This window comes from Perkinsus marinus (assembly GCF_000006405.1).
Source record: "Perkinsus marinus ATCC 50983 genomic scaffold scf_1104296931384, whole genome shotgun sequence".
Lineage (NCBI taxonomy): Eukaryota > Perkinsozoa > Perkinsida > Perkinsidae > Perkinsus > Perkinsus marinus.
In genome coordinates this window covers 752,063-774,642 of record NW_003215766.1, presented here as the reverse complement: position 1 = coordinate 774,642, position 22,580 = coordinate 752,063, and the positions used below count along the sequence as shown (strand labels likewise).

At 50.7% G+C, this 22,580-nt stretch overlaps 10 protein-coding genes across 10 annotated transcripts; 5 read left to right on the top strand and 5 right to left on the bottom strand.

Annotated features, from left to right (window-relative positions):
- Positions 1-197: 197 nt before the first annotated feature.
- Pmar_PMAR005355 (conserved hypothetical protein) lies at positions 198-746 on the top strand (the record flags this gene model as incomplete). The annotated part of the gene is made up of 1 exon (XM_002786602.1): positions 198-746. A coding segment is annotated over one exon (549 nt), but the record flags the coding sequence as incomplete, so codon positions are not given.
- Positions 747-1,200: 454 nt separating this feature from the next.
- On the bottom strand, positions 1,201-1,986 carry Pmar_PMAR005354 (hypothetical protein; the record flags this gene model as incomplete). Its single annotated transcript, XM_002786601.1, has 1 exon — positions 1,201-1,986. One exon carries the CDS (start codon positions 1,984-1,986, stop codon positions 1,201-1,203), a length of 786 nt encoding a protein of 261 aa, XP_002786647.1.
- A 1,385-nt stretch (positions 1,987-3,371) lies between these two features.
- On the top strand, positions 3,372-4,694 carry Pmar_PMAR005353 (amine oxidase, putative; the record flags this gene model as incomplete). The annotated part of the gene is made up of 1 exon (XM_002786600.1): positions 3,372-4,694. The coding sequence occupies exon 1, from the start codon at positions 3,381-3,383 to the stop codon at positions 4,692-4,694; it is 1,314 nt and encodes a 437-aa protein (XP_002786646.1). The 5' UTR covers positions 3,372-3,380.
- Positions 4,695-4,774: 80 nt separating this feature from the next.
- Pmar_PMAR005352 (hypothetical protein) lies at positions 4,775-4,963 on the top strand (the record flags this gene model as incomplete). The annotated part of the gene is made up of 1 exon (XM_002786599.1): positions 4,775-4,963. One exon carries the CDS (start codon positions 4,775-4,777, stop codon positions 4,961-4,963), a length of 189 nt encoding a protein of 62 aa, XP_002786645.1.
- A 2,402-nt stretch (positions 4,964-7,365) lies between these two features.
- Pmar_PMAR005351 (conserved hypothetical protein) lies at positions 7,366-8,399 on the top strand (the record flags this gene model as incomplete). Its single annotated transcript, XM_002786598.1, has 8 exons — positions 7,366-7,450; positions 7,498-7,583; positions 7,628-7,714; positions 7,760-7,856; positions 7,898-8,007; positions 8,059-8,103; positions 8,147-8,251; positions 8,292-8,399. The coding sequence occupies 8 exons, from the start codon at positions 7,366-7,368 to the stop codon at positions 8,397-8,399; spliced, it is 723 nt and encodes a 240-aa protein (XP_002786644.1).
- Positions 8,400-9,253: 854 nt separating this feature from the next.
- Pmar_PMAR005350 (hypothetical protein) lies at positions 9,254-9,957 on the bottom strand (the record flags this gene model as incomplete). The annotated part of the gene is made up of 2 exons (XM_002786597.1): positions 9,254-9,750; positions 9,801-9,957. 2 exons carry the CDS (start codon positions 9,955-9,957, stop codon positions 9,254-9,256), a joined length of 654 nt encoding a protein of 217 aa, XP_002786643.1.
- A 1,120-nt stretch (positions 9,958-11,077) lies between these two features.
- Pmar_PMAR005349 (conserved hypothetical protein) lies at positions 11,078-13,467 on the bottom strand. The gene has a single exon (XM_002786596.1). It carries the CDS (start codon positions 13,438-13,440, stop codon positions 12,031-12,033), a length of 1,410 nt encoding a protein of 469 aa, XP_002786642.1. The 5' UTR covers positions 13,441-13,467; the 3' UTR covers positions 11,078-12,030.
- Positions 13,468-13,798: 331 nt separating this feature from the next.
- Positions 13,799-15,665, bottom strand: Pmar_PMAR005348 (hypothetical protein; the record flags this gene model as incomplete). Its single annotated transcript, XM_002786595.1, has 10 exons — positions 13,799-13,976; positions 14,028-14,128; positions 14,181-14,290; positions 14,340-14,491; positions 14,535-14,722; positions 14,769-14,901; positions 14,945-15,064; positions 15,111-15,289; positions 15,340-15,444; positions 15,582-15,665. The coding sequence occupies 10 exons, from the start codon at positions 15,663-15,665 to the stop codon at positions 13,799-13,801; spliced, it is 1,350 nt and encodes a 449-aa protein (XP_002786641.1).
- A 145-nt stretch (positions 15,666-15,810) lies between these two features.
- Positions 15,811-18,178, top strand: Pmar_PMAR005347 (NEDD8-activating enzyme E1 catalytic subunit, putative; the record flags this gene model as incomplete). Its single annotated transcript, XM_002786594.1, has 13 exons — positions 15,811-15,866; positions 15,923-16,013; positions 16,064-16,128; positions 16,171-16,267; positions 16,319-16,470; positions 16,823-16,927; positions 16,976-17,113; positions 17,159-17,252; positions 17,480-17,636; positions 17,682-17,764; positions 17,811-17,882; positions 17,923-18,003; positions 18,047-18,178. The coding sequence occupies 13 exons, from the start codon at positions 15,811-15,813 to the stop codon at positions 18,176-18,178; spliced, it is 1,323 nt and encodes a 440-aa protein (XP_002786640.1).
- A 1,109-nt stretch (positions 18,179-19,287) lies between these two features.
- Pmar_PMAR005346 (ankyrin repeat domain containing protein) lies at positions 19,288-22,547 on the bottom strand (the record flags this gene model as incomplete). The annotated part of the gene is made up of 13 exons (XM_002786593.1): positions 19,288-19,437; positions 19,481-19,556; positions 19,600-19,697; positions 19,742-19,873; positions 19,916-20,039; positions 20,082-20,339; positions 20,402-20,499; positions 21,695-21,826; positions 21,872-21,992; positions 22,049-22,148; positions 22,192-22,313; positions 22,363-22,460; positions 22,509-22,547. The coding sequence occupies 13 exons, from the start codon at positions 22,545-22,547 to the stop codon at positions 19,288-19,290; spliced, it is 1,548 nt and encodes a 515-aa protein (XP_002786639.1).
- Positions 22,548-22,580: the final 33 nt, after the last annotated feature.

Sequence of the window (22,580 nt, the reverse complement as noted above, 5' to 3'; positions counted from 1 at the left end):
CGGGTCTCGTAGTCGTCTGTATTATGAATGGTTCTGAAGGTGGTGCTTCAGAGGGCACTGACAAGGCGCCGTTGGTCGACGTGCGGATTTACGATACAGAAGGCAACTTGAAGGAGACTTCTCCGTATCGGAGCCTTGGTCGGGGGATCAGCACCTCCTCTTCAGCACCACATATCGCTGGATTGGTGACAAGAAGGATGCAAGCCCCGCCCCCCGTTATCATAGAGGCCAAGTCTCTCACTCTTTCGCCGGTTCGCCATCATAGTGATGAAGGCAGTGATGTTGATAGTGACCAGCCGTCTATGGCGAATCGAACCCTTGGCGGACGTCTCAATACGTGGTGGAGACGAACAACACGTTCCGTCTTGGGTGTGCCTGGTACTCCTCTGAGGTCACAGGGGAGCTCTTTCGGGGGCCAGGGTACTGCTGTTGGGAGCTCCAGCTCGAGCAACAATCAGGTGCTGCATCAATCGTCAGAGGCTTATCCTTCCATTGGCAGCAGCCCCCCTTATGTCCCCGACTCTGTCCCAATGCTCGATGGTGACGACCAACGTAGTTTGTGGATGCCTGATGAGAAGTGCACGGCCTGCTTCGGCTGCTCGAGAACCTTCCATGCCTTCCGTCGGAAACATCACTGCAGGATATGCGGTCGTATCTTCTGTTACCGGTGCAGCAATCATTTTGTCAAGGGCCAGCACCGTGTCTGCGACCACTGCCATTCGGCCCTACTGCAGCAGTCTCCGGATAGTCAGCAGCTGATGGCTAGTGAAGAGGAGGGTCTACATATGCCTTTCGAGAGTTTAGTGGCCTCACCGAGGAGTCCCCTCTCCTACAGTGGTCCTGCCTGGCGTGGTCATGACCGCTCTTACTAGCGAGCGAGGACGCCGGACATACCTTCCAGGCAACACTGAGTGTTGACTCTCTAGAAACTGTGAGAAAATGGGGTCGAGGCGCTCGATTTGGTGTCAACCAGTCTGTGACGCACTTACTTGACAACTCTGACGAATCCCTACTCAACCCAACAAGTTCAGACTGTTGAATAGGTTGTATCGGTTGAATAGTTCGTATCGGCTGATGAATGATGGCTGGTAATAACAAATAATGAACGCACAGCGCGTTGTAATAGAAATGGAGATAGTTGATGCTGCCTCGAAGCCACTGGGAACTTACCGATGCTCCGGGAATAATCTAAAATTCACCCTAGAACCGAACCTGTGGTGGCGACACTTGGATGATCTTGTTTATGAAAGTTCTATTGAAATAATGATGGCCAGTTCCGGTCGAGTACATGTCCAAGCTTATCCCATTGATGATACGCCACGTGAAGATGGAACCATTCACAGTAGCGATCGAGTTGAGGAAAATGAGGGATGATTGGAGAATATTGGGATCTCCGACGGTATCGATCACGTGAGCATCGAGTCCGATGTCGAAATGAGGTTTAATCCACGCCTTAGCAGTGCCGTTGACTTGTATACCCTGAGAGATTTTCCTTCCACCGGAAAACAATGAAAGTTGAGCAGAGATATTGAACTCAGCTGAGTAGCTCTCGGTCCTAGGATTGTACTTCCCTGGGCCTCCTCCCCATGTGCAGAATTTAACGGCCGCCTCAAGGAGATGCGGTAGGAATTTCGGAGACAAGTCAACCAAGACAGGAGCTGCACACCCACCAGTTCGAACCTCGAGGAACTCCGGGATACCTTTATTAATGGTGGCGTTGAGCCCGAAGAGAACAGTCTTGGTAGGGTCGAACACGTCAAATATGTAAGTATCGAAATCGACAACCCATTTCAGCCCGAGGTCGAGTTCTCCAGTAGCACAGTAGGGCACATCCTTCGGCTTAGAGGTCTTTGGACAGTTCGGAGGGAAGGAGAAGTGGGAAGGGCCAGCAAATGTGCGCAGAGAAGTTCTTCGAGCGAAGAGTCCACGAATCACTTCAGCTTCGACTAGTACCAAGACGCTGAGAAGAAGATGGGAATATCTCATCACGGTGTCAACCTCGAACAAAAACTACAATTTGAATGTTAGGACTGCAGTTTGGAGTCATTCCGCGCCCAACCTATCAGAAGGGCTCGTTTATCGAAATCAGTCCGTCCTTCACACTGTGAAGTCCACAGGTATGATAGTGGTCAATCGGCTGGCACGCGGAGATGAGCGCACAACGCTTAGTACACGTGAGACCCTTATGGGATCACTCACGAGTCGGCGGATTATGAATCATAATTTATGATCCACTGAGGACATGTCATAGACTTCTCCGTGGTTTTCACGGTTCAAGAGCATTCATCCGAAGGGTCAAGAGAGAGACAAATAAGTATTGTAAACCTCTCGCTAGAGCAATGAACCGCAGGACATTAACGGTATTCCTACCAACGTAATCGCGTCTGTCTGTCTCCAGTGAGGAGAGAAGACAACGTGTTCTGATCTCTCTGAATTTTGGACACTTTAAGAGTCCATGATCTACAGTATCAACTACCGCATCGATATTCAACAGTGAACATTAGACACAAAGAGGGGAGTTTCCCCTTTGCGCCTAATGACAACAGTCACCCCAGGGTACTCCACACTACCAACCTTGAACTGCTATCTCAAACGAATCATTGCCCTTTCCCACTCTCCCAGCGTACCCGTGAAAGGTAAACAATGATTTAACGCTTACTTAGCCCTGTTGCTATTCGATCATTTCTATTGTTGTGAGCTCGCAAGCTCACCAGAAATTCGTACAAAATTGTTCGTGCTAAACTACTATCGCGCTCGCCGTCAGACGACAGTGTCACTCAAAGGGTAGCGAGAGTACTTGTCGGAGACTATCCGATAAGGAGAGGTGAGAACCATTACACTCCTTGTGTAGTTGATTCGAACGGCTACTTTAACACAGCTGATATTGTCGATGCTACTCCTTGTTAAAGCCTATTCAGTCACTAGCCGAATCAATTCTATCATTGGGGCAGTTATGCCACTCCGTCAAGAAGTGCCTTAGTGCAATTAATTTCGCAGCCGCACGCGATAGGAAGCTCAATCTTGTCGACACGACCGTCAAATTCAACGATGGGTGGAAAATGGGCGCCAGTCCCAGAATGGCATATCTGCCCCTGCAGCGGAGTTGGTCTCACTAACAACGAAATTGATTCCCACAACTCGTCAAATTTGGAATTACTTCACACTCATGCCGCTGCGAAATTGATTGCACTAAGACATGCCTTGGGGTGGTGGCATAGCCGCCCCTCCCGATAGAATTGGTTCTACTGTAAGCTGAATAGGCCTTCAAAATGTGTGTACCACAAACGCTGCATCGTCTCCCGCGCTCCTTCCGCCGGCTCAATTCCAACTCGTTCCATCACACTTACTAGACCTAGTGTGTCAGCTTACTCAAATATTTGATGTGCGTCCCCGACAGCCCTACGCCAACAACGTTCGATGCCGTCATCATTGGCGGTGGCGCTGCAGGCCTCGCCGCTGCCAGGGCATTGCAGCTTCATCACGATGTAGCTGTTATCGAGGCGCGACCTCGGCTCGGAGGGAGGATCAGCCCGACCAGGTGGCACCGGGGGGTTGCTATTGATATGGGCGCTCAATACGTACACGGCGTTTGCCCGGAGAACCCTATGGTGGACCTCATCCACCGCGCGAAGCTTCACCTCGAGACGTATCCTGGCTCCGATGAGGAGTATATTACAGGCTTGCGGGCATACAACGCGGAGGGGAAGTTGTACTCAGCTGAGGAGTTGGATAGCGCCTATAGGAGGATGCAAAATCTGATGGAAAGAGCGGAAAGTGTCTGTCGAGAATTGGATGATGACGTAAGTTTCGAAGATGGCGTCAAATTGGCTGGGATCGACCTCTCTACTGAGGACGAGCTCGTGAGGTATCTTTGGTGGTATCTTGTTCGAACGTGGATGGGTGTCAGCTCGGACGCCCAACTCCGAGCTAACGAGTTTAACGGCTCGGACGAGACCGGTAGGTGCGAAGGCCCTGACGGTAAAGTGAAGGAGGGCATGTACGCACTTGTCGAGGAGCTCCGTAGGGAGTGCCCTAACGCACACTTCATACTTTCCTCTCCAGTCGTCTCTGTGGTTGAGCAAGATGGCTTGGTTAAGGTTACTACGAAGGACGGTGCTGAATACTATGCCAAAGCTTGCATCTGCACGGTGCCCTTGGGAGTTTTACAAACAGGTCGACTCAGCTTCGAGCCAGAATTGTCCGCGGCTCAGCGAGAATCCATCAACAGGCTTGGCACTGGCACCAGTGAGAAAGTCTTTCTAGGCTGGGACGAGACCGAGCCTATCCCTGATGACAAGGCCGGTATAGCTGTTATCGGTCCTGATGGCCACAATTGGCTTTTTGAGGTTCTCTCTACGAGTGCCGTCACAGCTCAAGTGGTGGACATCAGCGCATCAGAGGCGATAGAAGGCGCAGTTGAGGCCTTGAAAGTGGCGTTTCCGGACCTCCCACCACCTGATCGAACATCTGTTACATTCTTCTGTTCGGGTCTGTACTCGATGGGAGCCTATTCTCATTACAGGCCGGGATCCACTGAACGGGACGTAGAAAGGGCGGCACAGCGACACGGCTTGGTCTGGTTCGCTGGAGAACACTGTGATCCAGAATACCAAGGCGCAGTGCATGCAGCTCTTCTAACGGGTGCGAAGGCTGCTGAAGACGTCGAGAAGTATCTGGCGAGTCGATCTTGTTAAGCACGGTTTCTGCCTTGAGGGTCGTTTTCTGTTGGATTGTGTGGGAAAAGGGGACGGTAGCAGCATTTGTGTGACAGGCGATGACCCTCATCACCGAGCTCGAGAGCATCCACGACCAGCACAATAAGAAGGACTCTACTATTACGTACAAATTCCGTTTCTTACCAGACGCTATCCCAAAGTGTTTCGGTGACAAGCAGCTGCGAGCTGACTTCAGGAAGTGGGGATTGGATGAGGATATGGTAATCATGGTTTGGGCCGATAGTTAACACCTCGGAAGGCGATCCGGAGTGGTTATAATTATGTGAGATTTGAGAGGCTTGTATGCTAATTGAGTAGCGCTGAGAGAAGTGTAGCTGCTCCACCTCCTTGGCGTCGTCGTTGTCGTCTACAAATTGTGTGGCTAGCAGTAGCGATGGTATTACGTGGTAGGGTATGGTACTGGAAAGCTGTGGTTCGTTAAATTCCAACTCCAATGGGGCATTGCTACTGGCAACATCTACTCTGGTTCCGCTGGTCTAGGCTGATTAGCTGGGAGAGACTTGTGGCTTAGTCTCTTCCTCAAGAGCTCTTGATCGCTACCGGCCGCTCGAGGGTAGCCTCAACATCATCTTCCGCCGATCAGGTCATTCTGCGTTTCCTATTCGACAGCCCAGTCACCACTGAAGCGGAGACCGAGTTCATGGTCCAGCAGTTCTTTAGGAGTCCCGAGGCGCAGCGTGTGCGTACTCACTTTAGCATTTTTTTCGAGGCTGCTGGTTCTATTGAACATGGCGTTCGAAGTTTGGCTATACCGCACACAGGCGTATACGGCGCTCGTTCCTTGCTGTTCAGATACTCCCCCATGCCTGTAGTGGTGTTAGCGGCATCGGGACGGACGGGGAAGTGGTCATGCAGCCACTCACTGTCAAGAAAACCGATATGAGTATCTTTCACGTGAGGTGGGGTGTCATGGGTTGGAGATAAGGAGGGTTAATAGGTGCTGACGGAAAAGGGGATTGTGAACGGCACTACTGGACGTATCCAAGGCCGATTCGAGGAAGACTGGGAAGGAGTAGTGGTGACGAGGAGGACGACCCTCGCTGATGATGATGATGCTTCTAGATACCCCTTTACGACACTCTGAGAGAGGCGTTGGTCTGTGAGGAGTCTGAACTGTATGAGATCTTCCCCGATCCAATACGTGATACCTGACTTCAAACCCCAACAGCATTTACTAGCCCTTCCGCTGCCACTATCTCGCTATTCTGCTGGCAGGTCAGGAGCTTCTGTTCAACGTTTTCCTACATGTTGTAATCGGCGGTGCATCGAATCAGTATGAGGAAGTCGTGACTCCGTACATCGAACACACTAAGAAGATTTTCAAGGTAAAAGATCTATCACATGTCCACTGGCAATACCATCGTTAAGTCGTGCTATTTTCGGTCTTCCTCGTCTCTTCTCCATCGTCATCAAAAGTAGCTCTCACTTTTTGAAGTATAGATAGTACCAGGCTGTAGGTCAGAGAGAACACCTGCGAGCAACCTCAGGGACCTGTCTCGTTAAGTCAGCTGTCCGGCTTCAGGATCTGGTTTCCGTTCGTCTCGGTCCGGATGGGTCAATAGTTTGCCCATGCAAGGCGTACAAGATCACTAGCTCGAGTGGTGGCGTTAGATTGCATTCGGGCGATCATCGTAGTAACTATTGCTATGTTATAGTAGATCCGACTACTAGGCATCTCACATTATGGTACTATCAATATCGCCCCTTATGGTGAACATGCTGCCATTGTGATGTTGGGAAATCTCTCTTACTGTCTTCGGTCTCGCGTTTAGAAAGGGAGCACTTGGGCACCCCGGAATCTAAAATATCAAAACCCATGTTATAGAGAATAATTCCTAATTTATTCGTAATATTGTACTGTGTGCTATATATTAATATTAGTTTGATAACAAATATCATATTCACAGATATCTATACAGTTCCATCATTCTAGATTATCTCTAATGTTGTCCTGACGGTGTTCAGTCAGTGTATGCTCCTTACGGCATGGGGGGGGAGCCACTCACAACGTCGCTTCTCGCCCCCATCCAGCTAACATCTGACGAGAAGACATTCTCACCGATCCCCGTTACGAGGACGCTGCCTTCAGGGACTTTGGTCGCGATCAGGCGTGGAAAGCAGCGGCTCCTGAAGGCGTCTGTAGGGCATAGCACATTCGTCGCATGTGCAGTATGTTTCGGCGGACGACTGAAACTGCGATTATAGTGCTGGTGGTTGGTGCGCTGATTGGGCTAGGGAACAGTGTAGGCTGCACACTTGTGATGAGACCCGTTCTACTTCGTCAGAGGTGGAGACTTCACGACACCACGATGAGGTTAGTTGGCAATACGGGCCGGTTTAACATCTCCAAGAAGGAGCTTGTGCAGGGCTGGCCGGCGGCTCTTATCAGTCGAAGAGGCGGGAAAGTTGATTACTTGCAGAAGGCCTGTGAGGGTGGCTAGGATGGAGTGACTTGGGTAGAGCTGTTACATTGATCGGTTCTTCATTTGTTAAAGACATCAAGAAAATTTTTGAAGTCTTCTTAGCATGTTACTGCCAATGTATGTCGGATTTCCCACCTTGCCGTTAGTCTGTTTGCGTTTAAGTAACCGATGGGACGGCTACCTTCTAGTGTTTTTCCAATACTACTATGAGCGATAACAAGACCAGCAAGAAGCGTTGGTTGCCTTTGGAGGCCAATCCGGAAGTCATGACGGATTATGCCAGGAGCCTCGGTATTGTTCCGCACATGTTCGCTTAGCGGTCATTCGATACTGCTTAGGTCTACCTTCCTTCCTCCATTTTACCGATGTATTGTCAGTTGAGGATTGGGCACTTGAGATGGTGCCTCAGCCAGTGTTGGCAGCGGTGAGCTCTGATACAACTGAGTATAGTTCCTGACTGTACTCCAGGTCTTGCTCTTCCCAATAAAAGATTCGACTGAAGCAGACGACCAGAGGCGCATTCAAGCTGTGAAGAAGGAGGAAATACCTGCTAGTGTGAGCCTCGGCCGATTGTGCCTTTGTTTCTTACTGCTGCTACAGGCGTACTTCACGAAACAGACTGTGGGAAATGCTTGTGGTACCATAGGGATCATCCACTGCATGGCCAATATTGAAGGCCAGTGTGGAGTTGAATACAGTAACGGCGCTAGGTCGTGGTTCCGAGAGTTTGTCTTGCAGAAGAAGGTTCTTACATCAACAGCCTCATGCGAAGCACCAAGTCAATGTCGCCTGATGAACGCGCGGTTTACATCGAGAAGGATGACAAGTTGGAAAAAGCTCATCGTGAAGTGAGATGGACTTTCCTCGTCAAGTTTCTGCTATGTTCGATCTCATCTCAGGCTGAGAATCAGGGCCAGAGCCGTCCACCGGCCGAAGATGAATCGGTGAAACCGTGGGGCGATTCTATCATACCGATCTACTGATCAGGTCACCACTCACTTCGTGGCATTCACTGTTGTCGAAGGCGAACTGCTCGAGTTCGATGGCCGCAAAACTACACCGATACCTCATGGAAAATGCCCCGCAGATCAAGTACGAAGTCTTGGACAATTGTAGCATAAGTTCCCCGTAGGTGCTGCAACGAACAGTAGAGGTTGTGAAGAATGTGTTTATGAGTCGAGACCCCGATGAGATTCGCTTCAACATCCTAGCATTGACAGCTGGAGAGGCGTGCCTTTAAGAGTTGTTTTCCGGCTACTGTGAGGAAACGATAATGCCCCATGGTATGCACGCGCAAGCAGCTGCCGATCGTTCTTCATTTTACTAGTTTATGCGTGAATCCCAATAGATAGTTGACTTGGTGGCGACTACTTGGTGATGATATGACGAATGGTGAGAGTTTTTCCACCCTATTGGGGCTGTCATGGCATTGGGTTCGGTAGTCGCGAGTGTGCAAGCTCTATCCACTCCAGTATTCATCAAATACTCCATGGAAACTCAGCTCTGTATAAACTCCCCTATGTATAGTGATGCTCAACACACTAGCGATTCGGTAGAAGTCTTGCTGCCCACAGCTGTCGCCTACGAGCCATACGAGTATGAACAATTCACATACTCGACTGACAGACAATTCGTGTATGCTCAAGATGAGGTGCACCAGAGTGTGTTGCCTAAGCCGCTAAGAACGCCCTCGCGGCTGTACGCTTGCCTAAAAACAGGTCGATGATCCGCAATCCCGTATCAGGCGTGTTGTGCGAACTACAGTGGGGGAGACGTACATATGTAATGATTTAGTCATACAGAATCCATCTTCTGCTGTAGTTCTAGACGCAATTCTTCTAACAATACCGTCTCTCGGTACTCCCCTAGCGATTCCACGGCATACCTTGGCATTCTCTATGGCTACATGTGAAAATGCTGGCAATCTTCAATTGGGCTCTTAAGGTAGACTACAACTCAAAGACACGAATGTTATACACCAATCATAACACATATCCAGGGCATCGAGCGTCGCGATGCCTGGTCAAATTCATCGTGAGTATAAATTATCATGGTCCTTCTTCGAACCGGGACCATCTGGAGCCTTCAAACCGTTCAAAGAAGATGCGCGAGGGCAACAAGGGCAGCCGCGGTAGCCGACATGGTGTAAGCATCACTGCTGCCAGCTTCGCCCGGGCCGTAGCAGGTATCCTGAGCGGGGAGGGCCTTAACTTCGTCGGGGCATGTCATGAACTGGGATATCAGATTGAATTCATCGCCCAGAATCTGACCCGGCTTGGAGCCAAAGTCAACACCAGCTGCGCAGGCGCAGTTAGCGGTGAGAAGGGCGAAGACACCGACGAGCGGCTTGCACACTTCGATCTCGGCGAAGCAGGTGGCCATGGGGCAGTCAGAACCCTCCTGGCAGTCCAGGCAGATGGGGTGGAATAGGCATCTGCGTTCGTCGTTTTCATACAAGTTCATAACGTCTTCGGTGTAACTTTCAGAGACGGGCGACACGGCAGAGAATCTTGTCATATGCTTGTCTAAGGCGGGGCATTCAGCAGCGCAGGCCGTGACCAGCGCCAGGGTTTGGTCGACCTCGTCAGAAGCTGAAAATGAAAAGCTATACACGAGAAGAACAGAGCCAATGAAGCTTTACTCGTCGCGGCGGCGGTAGTCGCGGCAGCGGTAGTCGCAGCGGCACTAGCAGCAGTGGTGGCGGCAGTAGTGGCAGCAGCAGTAGTGGCGGCTGACGAGCCAGTGGTGACGGAGGCACTAACGCCAGATGCCAAGGTAGCGAGGGAGATGAAGCGCATTGGGAGAGGAAAACGCAAGGAGACTTGTGAACCTGGGGGGAGGGTCAATACGGGCTGCTCGAACCAGCATCGCCTCAAACAACCGATGACGCCCTACTCGATCATGTCATGCCTCAGGGGGTGACAGTGTACCTAATAAACCCTTCACAATCACCGAAAAGCCCAGGAACTCCATGTAATGCCCACAACAAGGCGATTGCATTGAGTTAGGGCGATAAAAGACGGGAAGCGCAAGGAATAGGAGACGGTATGTGGCCAAGTCATCTGAAGGAAGCAAGATTCTGGCCGAGCGAGATTTGAACTTGCGCAGGCGGCTCGCCAGTGGCGAGTCGCCACATGTCAACTCATACAAGATGCACATAGCGCTGGTGCCTTGTATTCAATCTGACCAGTCCGCCCCAGACACTATTCCTGTTCCACGAGAATATTCAATTTAAGGCGTCTTGAAATCAGGAGCAACTTGAGGAGTTACTCAAGGTGTACTTAAGAAGTACTCAACTCATTTCACAACGTTTAGGAGCAACTTAAGGAGCTCCTTAAGGTGTACTTGAGTACTCATTTCATTTCGCAACGTTCAGGAGCAACTTAGGTAACTCTTTAAGGTATGTATAAGTATGTACTTTCTATCTAATATCTAATCACGGTTACGGGAAAACCACGGTAGATGGTTCCTACACCTGTCGCAATTCGTCCCTACGAAACAGGCCGACTGGTTCATGAAAACATTATTAGCCTTGCATTCACCGACAGACTCAGTCTGAAAACGACATCCTAATGTCAAGAACTCGTACGATCACAACACTTCCCGCCGGGATTGATCCCATTAATTTGATGAATCTCCCCTTATTCCAACTCTCTTCTCTTACTAAACTTGCTAGTGACCCAATTCCCAGTACGATCGTCTTCCACAATTTATCAAACTCTCGATCGCCCATCAAGAACTTTACCCCTGTAGACAGAGAATGGTCTACGGTCAACCTCCAAGTAAGATAGAGCGGAACTGAGGTACAACTGGATTTGTCTAGAAGCTCTACGAACAACTTGACATCATCGACTCCACAGGGTCGGACAACGCATCCTAATAAGATTGCGAATCCGTATGTAACCAAACAAACAAAGCTTGAATGAGTGAGTATGACAACATAGTAAATTGGAAATGGTCTACGAGTTGCAGTAGGAAATGACCTGGTTGGGTTTGACACTACACCTCTAGCTTTATCCGACTCGGTAACGACACCTTCGAACCGATTCCGTCGGAGGAACAAATGAGATATAATCTGATAGGAGAAGTATAAGTAATAAGACAGAAACAATCTAGACTAGACATGCACAGTGGGACAGTAGAAACATAGTAGATATCAAGCAATGGTACTAACTAGTATCACGACCTGCACAATAACGATGATGCGATAGTCACTATAGAAGTATTTTGCTTTTATCCAACGGACAGCGAACCCGATGGTTACGGAATTATCCGAGAAATCAATAACAACATATCGTTGTTCGATATAGCAATAGTTAACACAAGAGTAACAATAGTAGGTGATGACGACCAGAAGACGGAGTCGAGAGATTGACTTGCGGAGCTCATCGATTTCTTATTACTATTATATAGAAAATTAGCCCTGCACTCATGATATATATCAGCCCGAGACAGTCGTAACCATGAAGTCTCTATGATAATCCCAAATCAGGGAAGTATAACAGAGACGAAGACTCTAGTGAGACCAGGAACGTCGGGATATCCACCGATTCACGCCGCAGGGGCTCTGACGCCCAACTACTAGCCACCAACAACACCAATGACCCGAAAAAGAGGGAACCGACATCCCAGCCGCTGTGATCGGCAATATCAAAGGAAACAACACGAGCGCAAGAATGTTTCTGTGAGGGAGGAATTAGGGAGTCACAGAAGTACCACCAGTGAGGATATTAAGATAGTCTATAATCAACATAAGTGATGTCACGAAATTCCTCCAGGAGCAACCGGATAGAACAGTCGAACAATAGTTCCCATAAAGTTTCATAACAGCAACCGCTGCATTATATCACGACCAAACGGTCATGATATGCTTAGTTGATACCGCCAAGCTTTGTCGGGGTGCTACCATCATCATTAGAGGGCGATGGAGCATCCACTATCTCAACGGAACTCTTGCCAACCTTACGAATAATGAGATAAGTTGTTGGTAAACCGATGACGAACAATACCCAGCATATCCAGAACTGAGCCGAGTAAGGCACCCTAAGCTGAGGCAAATCAATGGTCCACGAGATCACTGCACCAACACTCTGGACACCCTTATAGAGCCCTGTATAACGAGCGGCAAGACCAGCGTCGTCGCCAGCAATAGCACCCATAATCCAATAGGAAAAGGTCTGCACGACAGAATCACTGAACCCATAGAGTATATATACGATGAGAGGGTACCAGTAGTAATAATCGCTCAAATCAATGAGATCCTCAGGCTCAACAACGTTGTGATATCTGTCGTAGCCACCGTGGTAACCATACTGGAGATAACACCCCAAGGCGTAAGTGATGTTAAATGAGATGCACATGAACCAGAAACCATTCCTAGCCCGCTGAGCCAAGGTTCGTTTGGGATCATCCTGAATTATACCGCTAATCCAGGCACCAGCCATTTGAGCTAGCCAGTATAGAGCCGAGTTGAGACCTCTCGTACGAATGGTGAATAATACACCGTTAACGCAATTGAAAACGTATGTATAGAAGAAGTTGGATCCAAAGAATAGCAATAGGAGTAATAACATATTCTTGTCGAATATGACAGACATAGCATCCAGCAGCTCCTCCTTAGCACCCTTGGCTTGAGCCATCACAGCTTTACTGCCGTCCTCCAGCACTACCTTAGCAGGGTTCATGAGTAGGAACAAAGCCATGACACCACCAACCGCCATAATGGCAATAAACACGAAATAGGAAGCAGCATTGGCACCACCAGAGCCTTCGCTGAAATTGAGAGCAAACTGCAAGATGCCGCCGATGAAGCCACCAAGGTTGAATATAACCCAGAAAGTTGTAATGTAATGACCCTTCTTGTTCTCAGGGGCATACGCCATCATTAATGCACCCTGGGCTGTCCAGAGCCAACCAGCTCCGAAACCACACACAGCACCAGCAAGGATGAAGAGCCAACCAGTTCCAGCAACATGGCCAGACACATAAGCTGCCGCTGCATAGAATGCGTAGCTCAACCCACCGACACACATGAGGATTCTTGGGCCCAGAATATTAAAGAAGAACCCTCCCAAGTAACCGAATATAGCAAAGCAGACATATAGTGCAATATTGGCCGGATCATTCGCAGAGGGATTAGCATTGCCAGCACCACCTAGGCCTTGGATAGCGTTGAAGAAACCCGGACAACAGAATGCAATAATGCCCGTGATGACGACCTGCGGGTAGCCCCTATACAGCCACGCTGCCCTAGTCTGCTTGTCCTGTCGTTGGCTCAACATTCTAATCCGTTGCCAGATGTATCAAATAAGAAACTATACTGGAAAACCAGTCACTAACTACCACACCTATTCTGACTAGTAGTCACATCACGAATCACAATTTAGGGACAGGCATCGAGGTGAACTTGCACAACCCAGCTACCAACCCAGCTATCTATTCCAAAGAGGGATTCACAACAAATCTTAGCACGACCGTCGCAGACAGAGAAAGCGTCTTGGGCGGACGCTCAACCAACTTTGTTCACGCGTGCAGATCGCGTGCAAGCAGCGCGGTGTTGGCTGGCTGGGGACAACACAACAACGGTTCTAGCGTTGGACATCGTCAATGTTATAGGCAAGCATGATCATGGAATCATCTTCAATTTCGATGCTTCTTCCTATCATGAGTGAGATAGAACGGCACTGATCCCGGCGGAGTCTTCCATATCTTCTTCCCTAATGGCAACTCTCGATCAACTGAGGCCTTCGACGTTGGAAAGTGGTAGTGGCTCTGGCAAGGCGCCCCACAAGAAGCGTAGGTCACCATATCCTTGTACCTGATATGGTACAAACACTGGACGCCGGAGAGACTATGATAATTATAATACAAGGCAGATTGGCCCTCTTTACGAACGAAGGGCTTCCCGGGAAGCAGAATGCCGAGGTCCCTATGGCGGTCCCTAGTTCTCCTCAAGCCTGCTGCTGATTCCTAACAGGGAGATGGTGGTCATGACAGTAGAATAGGGCGTATCGCTGGTTACCTGCATTTCATTAGCGTCAATGAAACCGTCCATACGCTTTGACGGTCTAATGTGCAGTCTTTCGCCTCCGGGAGGGAGGCTCAATCTTGCCAACTGTCCGCATGACGTTGCTAAGAGAAGCCACTACTAGGCCACAAACGGGCATGTTTCGTATCTTACACTTCAACCTAACAGGATCCCAGTCCATCGGCTCCAATACAGGCCGGCTCCTGTGCTTCCTCAATACACTCCCTTGCCTACTCAAGGGGTCGATCGAAGACGGCCGTGCCAACGAATGAAGGTAGTCTCCGCTCGGACACTCCGTCGCGTACCTAAGACTACCCTGGAAACACCTTTCCCCAAAATATATCTCACCTTTCACTGTGAGCACTGTCGAGCATTGTGCTGGCCATCGGATGGACCATGGACACGTTGGGGTCACCACTACTCAGTGCCAGCTGACTTGACCGTCGGAACTTGTTCTCCACGGCCGTATCATAGAGGCTCGACTTGGTAGGGTCCGACGACACATCGACGGACGCTACCATTGGTTCATCACTGATCTGGGGACGGACCATCAAAGGCGTAAAACTGCGACAGAGTATTTACTGAGAATGTGACAGATTTGGATCCACTTAGATGGATCTCAAGGTTCTTATCCACCCGGTTCAGCAGGTGGTCGCACTGGCGTTGTATTTTCTTCCATATATTGTCAGTCCAACTCTTCCACACAGTGTGCCGCCTACGGAGCCAATCCCGACTCAACCATCCAATGCGAAGCCTACTTCTCCTCCTCAATGTTAGAATGTGTTTGGAGGAGGTTCGTGACGTCGTCCTTGAGTTTACTGCGGGCATTTAAGGACTTCAACAAGCGCTGGAATCGTTCCTCGCGCCTTGCCTTGTACCTACACCCGCCCGATCCACTTCCCCATGATGTTCTTCCCGACCTACCGTTCAACCTTCTCTCTGATGTACTCAGCATCAGCCTCACGCTTCTCCACCGCCTCCTTGTATACCTCATACTTACGCCTACGACGAGCCTCTGCCGACCGCAAGAGAGATTGGATGAAGCCCTTTGACACTCCAGGGCCCCCACGGGCACTCTTGCCCCCTCTCCTTGGTGGGCTGATCTGTACGGGAATCCGCTCTTGAGACTAGGAATGCTGAGACCGAGCTTCACCTTGTCCGGAGGCGATGTGGGCTCATCCTCCTCCTCGTCTACATCCAATCGGATGAGGTCCTCTATGAGTGTTCTGCAAGAAGTCGTAACTTCACCATGCCGATTCTTGTGAGGCCCAGAGCTTGTATCGGTCGTATTGGAAGCCACGGAGCCCTAATACTGTCGTAGTCAAGGACAGACAGGCACTTTTTCAGAGGTTCAATCCATTTCATAGGACCTCCAACAGGAGAATTTGAGCCTACCTTTTTAGGCCGACGCCGCGAGGTTGTCGGAATCCACCTGGAATGCTCTTTCGTAGAGCCTCCACTGAATAGGGGCCCGACCATGGGAAACGCAAACAGCTTACAAGTTGGTATCGGCCACCGATCTTGCGCGCATTCTACATGCGGAAGGTCCCCGGATCGATTCCCGGCGACTTCACTGCGCATTTTCTTAGCGCGCGCCCAATCAAAAGTCAAACTCGACTTCGAAATGAATGGCCTTCGAGATGGCGACGCCAACGTGCTATTGCAGACCAACGCTGACGTGTAAGACAAAGCCTGATGAGCACATCTCATGAACAATCTCTCTTTGTTACCTCTAGGAACACTGTGCTCACCAGAAGGTGCCCATTCGAGGGCCTTCGGGACGTCCACGATCCCTCCATGGAAACTGTGAAGTTCGTTCGGCAAGCGGTACCTCATTCATCCTTACGACCCTCCCCCTCACTGTGAGAACATTTCAGAAAATTCTAGTCATCGGTGCGGGTGGCCTCGGGTGTGAGATCCTGAAGGACCTGGCGCTCAGCGGGTAAGGTCTCGCAGAGGTCATCAGCCTACTGTCTCTTGGTAGGTTCACGGACATACACGTCATCGACATGGACAATGTGGACGTCACCAACTTGAACCGCCAGTTCTTGTTCCGGGAGTCCGATATTGGCCTTAGTAAAGTAGGCGTGGGGAAACTACTAAGTGGCTGATCGGTCAATCATTGCTATCAGGCAAAGGTGGCCGCAGCCTTCATCAACGACCGTTGTGCTCATCTAGGAGTGCATGTTACGCCTTATCACGGCAAGATACAGGACTTTGGGCCGGACTTCTACGAGCAGTTCTTCCTCATAATAGCGGGTCTCGACAATATTCCAGCGAGGAGGTAATCCTCGCGCTTCATGGGGAGGTCTTGTATGGACTACCTCGCCTCGGCTGGTGTGATGCCTTTACTCGTAGTCGAAGTGGGAAGTCCATCCCGTTGTTGAGAGTTAATTAAAGCTCGTTGATTAGTCGCTGAGGAGATCAGTCCGTAGAAAAATTATATCTAAGGTTGCCGACAGGGCGTCTCGAAAGCAAGGTTGTGGCCTGTAAATGTGGTCGAACAATCGGTCCTGCGTGCGCCGTATATAGATGATGATGGTTTATTGTTATCTACCCAGAGGCTCTTTCATTATTCAGTCTTAGCATTGAAAGTAGCGGCTGAGAGAAGGCGGAGAAATGGATTTGGTTTTTAGATGGTTAAACTCCACCCTCCATAGCATGGTCCGGAGAGACGATGAGGGTAACATCGACCCTTCCTCATTGAAGCCTCTCTTAGATGGCGGCACTGAGGGGCTTAAGTAGGCTACTAATGATATGCTCCCCCTTGGCAACAGAGGTGGTCTTAGAGGCCAAGCTCGGGTCATAGTTCCCTATCATACTGCGTGCTTTGACTGTACGTTGGAGTCCTTTGGTCCGCCTGATACCGGCAACTACCCAATGTGCACCTTAGCCGAGACGCCGAGGTTGCCTGAGCATTGCATTGAGTAAGGATTCCATCACTGATGGTAGGCTACGTTGGGGGTCCACAGGTACGCCCTACTAGTATTGTGGGAGAAGGCCTTCCCAGGCGTTAAGGTTAATACAGATAACGCTAATGATATGAGATGGATCTACGAACAGGCTGTAATTGGGGATTAGAACTTGAGTTGGTTCGGCTCTAGTCGTCGCTTCGCTCGCTCTGAGCGAATCGCGAATGAGAAATTGGCAGTAGGTGAGATCTCTAAGGAGGTTGGGCCTGAGTTGTTCGAGAGTACCTCACTTGAGGCCTGCCGAGAATCCTTGGGTATCATCTCACTCCATCAGATGTTTTAACGTCGTTGGTGTGTTGAGAGCGTCTTCACCGTTTGCAGGTAGCACGAGCCGAGACCTTTGGTATCCACGGCGTTGACTATCGCCTCACATTGGGCGTTGTGAAACGCATCATACCGGCCGTTGCCTCCACCAATGCCCTCATATCCGGCATGTTGGTCGCAGAGGCTCTTAAGCTGGCAAGCTACTGCGATCCCAGTAGGCTATCCTCTCTTGTTGGCGCTATCATAATCATTTCTGTAGGCCTGGACAACTACTTCATGTACATGGGCCAAGCGGGCGTGAACACTCAGACGTTTGAGTGGGCCAGGAGCGACACTTGCCTGGTGAGCGTGCTACTACTACTACAGCCCGTTGAGGCTGTGACGGTAGGTATGTAGCGGCTCTGAGGCAGTAGTGGACACGCTTGATCCGGAAACCAAGACTCTGAAAGACTTACTAGAGGTAGTGGCTCGCCATCACCAGTGAAACCTCCGCCTTGTAGTTGCTCTGTGACCCATCGGGCAAGTTCCGACTGCAGCGGCCGAGCATATCTACAGCGATGGGAATCGTGTTCATACAGCGGGTAGTAGTGTTCGTGTATGGTAATGAGACTATGATGATGTCAGCCGCCCTCGTTGCGAGCTGAACATGAGTGGAAGCTGGACAAGTCTTTGAAGGAACTCAGCGATGCTGGAGTGTTAAGGGAAGGGGAGGAGGCCACCGTCACAGATCCCACGCTGCCTAGTAAGGATCTTTGATGAGACGATTGCCTATGCTTGTTCCTGGTTCAGCTAAGATGATCCTGCGAATGAAGTATTCGAGCATGTGAGGAGGGGGAGGAGCTGCGATGATAGTGTTGTGACTGGTGATTGTCTCTGAACGTTTTTCTCTGTGTAAAGAGAAGCTGTGTTTGGTTGAAGCGTCTCATGAGGGTGTGCCGAATCTTGAATACCTTGGCGATGGGAGGCACTCGTAATATCGAAATCATCCGAAAGGAATCGACGATTTTTCGAGATAGACCACTGAGGGAGAAGAATTGTTTGATACAGTTGTTGCTATAAAGATGAGGTTGCTCCCCTAGCATAGCGAAACTTGTTCATGGCCACGCACAGTACAGCTCTTCAAGAGCGGAGCGAAGCTGACTTACACAGGATAGAGACCTGTTGGATAGGTTAGTTCATCTGCTGGTTGGGCAACTAGGGTTGACCTAGTCTGGCTCGTGCTGTCGTGTTATTCACTCGGCGTTTCTGGCGAGGTCAGCTACTATTTATGTAAATACTTGTGTGGAACACCAGTGATCACTTCGGGAAATGGTTGCAGAAATATTAAATGAGGGTATACAGCATGCAACTTCGTAGAGTACGTTTTACACACTTCCGCTTCACGTTCCTCAAGCCCTTCAGCGGTCTTCCCTAGCAATGCCTGAAAGCCAAACCTCCAAGCTGGTTGGAGGAGCTCTACTTACCTCAGGGGGAATTTTCCCATAGACTCCACCGGAGCCGTTGCGGTACTTGCTCTAACCTCGAGTTTGATGCCATGGTTGGTGAATTCACCCACACTGAACTCAACAGTGTGGCTGAGTCGGGTGAACTCCTGAGGACGAAAGACCCTTACTTGCGACGGCTTCGGCTGGTTCAGCTAGGTGGTCGGACCAGCCGAAGCCATGGACCTCATCCTTCGGAAACTGAGCCGTCCATCGAGGAGTCGACATAGCCAGTCCATGGTTTCAGAAAAGAAAAAATAAACTGCTGCACAGCCACTACTCCGCCAGAAGAACAACAACAGTACCGTAATTTCGAGACATCATCATTACCATAGGGTAGCTAACTGTGGGTGGCCATGCGGTGTTCACCACCCTATTTTTCCATCATGCACTGGAACGTCGTCTGAAGACGTCTACGCATTCCTTCGCCTCCATCCGCTCTGCCAAGTCGGCGGGAGTCTCCCCCTCGTGATTTCGTGCTTCCACCTTGCAGCCACACTCAATCAATAACTCGCACAGCTCCGGAGCTTCGGCCTATGGTAACCTCATGATGGTCTTCCGGCCAAAAGCCTCCTACCCCGACGGCAAAGAACAGAGTTGTACAGCCGTCCTCGTCCTCCAACTCCCTTTTCGCGCCATGTTCCAACAGGAACCTGAGGCCACCTCCTCACGACCAACAGTCGCTGCTGTACTCACCTGCACACGTCAAGGTGGCCGTAGAGGCTAGCGAGCATCAATGCGGTCTTGCCCGTCCTGGTCTGCTGGTTCACCTTAGCGCCACGACCCACCAAGAACTACAAGACGAGTAGGACTAGGCACCTTCGATGGGCCGCCTCACCTCGACAACTGGCAAGTGACCACTGGCCGCCGCCCACATGAGAGCGTTCTGATAGTTGTAGTCGTGGTGGTTGATCTTCGCCCCTTTACCACAGAGATACTCACACACATCAACATGGCCGTTCACTGCCGCCTACGACGAGACAGCGTCGTAGAGTCTCCATCAGTGTGACACCTTCATAAGCGGAGACTCAGAGGTCTTCTCAGAGGCGTAGTTGACATCCTGTAACTGCTCATCAACCAGCCACCGCACCACTGGCAAGTGCCCATTGAAGCTGGCCCACATCAGAGCGTTCCACCTAACGCCATAGACTGTGCACACATCACGTGCTCCGTCCCACCCCTCGTCATCCGGAATATCGACAGAGGCTCTCATCTCCACCAGCGCTTCCATTGAGTCCAATCGACCAGCCTCCGCAGCTTTAATCATCGCTGTTTGCCCTGACATCACCACTAATGAAGTCAGTTCTCCCCGCAGCGTACCTTCCTCATCCTTGACATCGAGAACTCTGCGCTTCTCCGATAAGGTGAAGTTGTTGATATCCTTCAATTGCTCCTCAGTGAGACCGGTACTGGCAGCTCTCTGACGCCTCAATTGGCTGTCCAGGAGGAGTCTGACGGGCATCACGAAGAGCTCTACTGTTGTCAGCCTGCATCTTACCTTATGCATTCGACATGGCCTCCCTTGCTGGCCTTCATGATGGGAGTCTCCCCTCGCTGATCCTTGGCCGTGATCTTCGCGCCATGGCGAATGAGAACCTTCCCGACGATGCCTAACGGCTACTCAGTAGAGACGCGCCTACCTCAACAATCCCCCTCCTCCCACGAACAGCTGCATGCATGAGAGCTGTCCGACGGTCGAAGTCCTTTTCGTCCACCTGGTAGGGCTTTTCCAAAACTCTACCGATGCACCATACGGTCACCTTCGTGTTACTGTTGGTCAAAAGTCCTTCGACAGCATCCAACTTGCCCTCTACAGCCGCAGCAATAAGAGGTATGCGCATCTGAAGGCAGCCTCCTTAATGACGCTCATCTCGGGCTCGCCACCTGATGGCTGCCAATCACGGATGGAGGTGGTACGAACTCCTTGCAGTCGTCCTCAAATCCCCCTTGCTGGTCCTTCTCAACTCCTTCCTCAGCATCCTGTATGGTAGGTGGTGAAATCGGCTTAGTCATAGCGAGCAGGAGGACCCGTACTGCGTTCTCGGTGTCGGTCGTCTTCATTGACAACACAACGATCATCACGGTGCTTCTACTAACACCATTTATGAGTACAAGCATGAACTTCGAATATTTATGCACATTTTGATCTGATAAATTAGGGCTCCGGTGTGGGGCTTGGGTTCGATTTCGCCGCTTCACGGAAGACATATACCAACTTGCCGTTGAGGGTCCCCTCCGCGTGATCCAGTGCCGTCTGGCCGTTCTCATCGGCAGCGTACCTACAGTGATCAGTGGCAGGAAAGGTACACCCCAGCACCGCAGTGTTGCCTACAGGTTGGCCTTGGCACCCAATAAAAGTTTGGCGCACTGGATGGCGTGGTATCGAGCAGAGAGGATAAGAGGAGTTTCTCCACGAGTGGTATGGGCCTCGAGTGGACAACCATGCTCGATGAGCAGCGAACAGATGCGAACATCGTCATTCTGAGTCAAGCCTCACTTAAGCAAGTCGTAATAGGCCTTACCACAACAGCCGCCGATAGAGCGTTGAAGCCCTCAGTGTCCTGCTTATCAATGCATACCTTGCGCTCTTCAATGAGGTATCTAGCCATGGTGTTCGAATATAAGGGCAAAGGCCATTCTTACTTGCAGATGTCCACCCTCCCAAAGGTGGCAGCTAGTATGAGGGCGTTCTTGCCAGTACGACTCTGGATGTCGAGCTTCGCGTCAAACGATACGAGGCCCTGACAGGGACAGACTGTTTACCTGGCGATGATGGGGAGGGCGGGGTGACCTCGACAACAGGGAGGTGGCCAGCTGCAGCAGCCCACATGGCGGCTGTTTGGAACTCACGGTCGTGAGCGTTCACCTTGACACCGTTGTCGAGGAGGAACTTGCAGACGTCCCAGTGGCCGCTGGCAGCCGCCTTAAGATGGCATCACATGAACAATCATCCATAGCGACCACACACCTTCATTAGAGAGTTCTCTCCCTTTTCGGTCTGGTAGTCGGCCTCTTGAGCATGGTCTGTGACGAGCCACTCCACCACAGGCAGTTGCCCAGCCATGGACGCCCACATGATAGCCCTCCACCTGATGTGCGGCAAGACGGAGTAACAAGTTCGTTTTCTCCTCCTTCTCCTCGCTACCCCTCATCGTCCTTGGCCTCGACATTAGCATTCAGAGATATTAGTAGCTTGACCACCTCCGTCTGCCCAGCCTCTGCAGCCTTCATCAACGCAGTCACACCTGAGGGGGTATGGCCACTACAGAGTTCGGTCCAGCAGCCTACCTTCGTCGTCAGTAGCATCAACGACACGACGCTGTTCCGTCTTGGAAGGCCCGTCGTTGAGTCCAGTCAGACTGATGGCTTGGGTCTTCCGGCGTTGCTCTACTTGAGCGTCCACTAGGAATCTGCATACTAAATCTTGGCGAGGAAGTACATGGCCTTGCCAGGTCTCACCGTACGATCTCCACGTTGTCGTTCTTGGCAGCCTTCATGAGTGCCGTCTCCCCCACGTCGTCCTTCGCTGAAAAGCGAGCCCCGGCGTCAGCAAGTACCTGTTCACAGGCCCCACTCCAGTCTAGAGATGTGAGGCAAGACCACACCTTGCAAACGTCCAAGTGACCGTTCTTGGCAGCGTGCATGAGGGCTGTCACGCCGGCCGGATCCTTTTGATC

What these genes read in the sequence shown, in the direction of transcription:
- Pmar_PMAR005349 (XM_002786596.1), bottom strand. Translation starts at nt 13,440, where the DNA reads ATGTTGAGCCAACGACAGGACAAGCAGACTAGGGCAGCGTGGCTGTAT.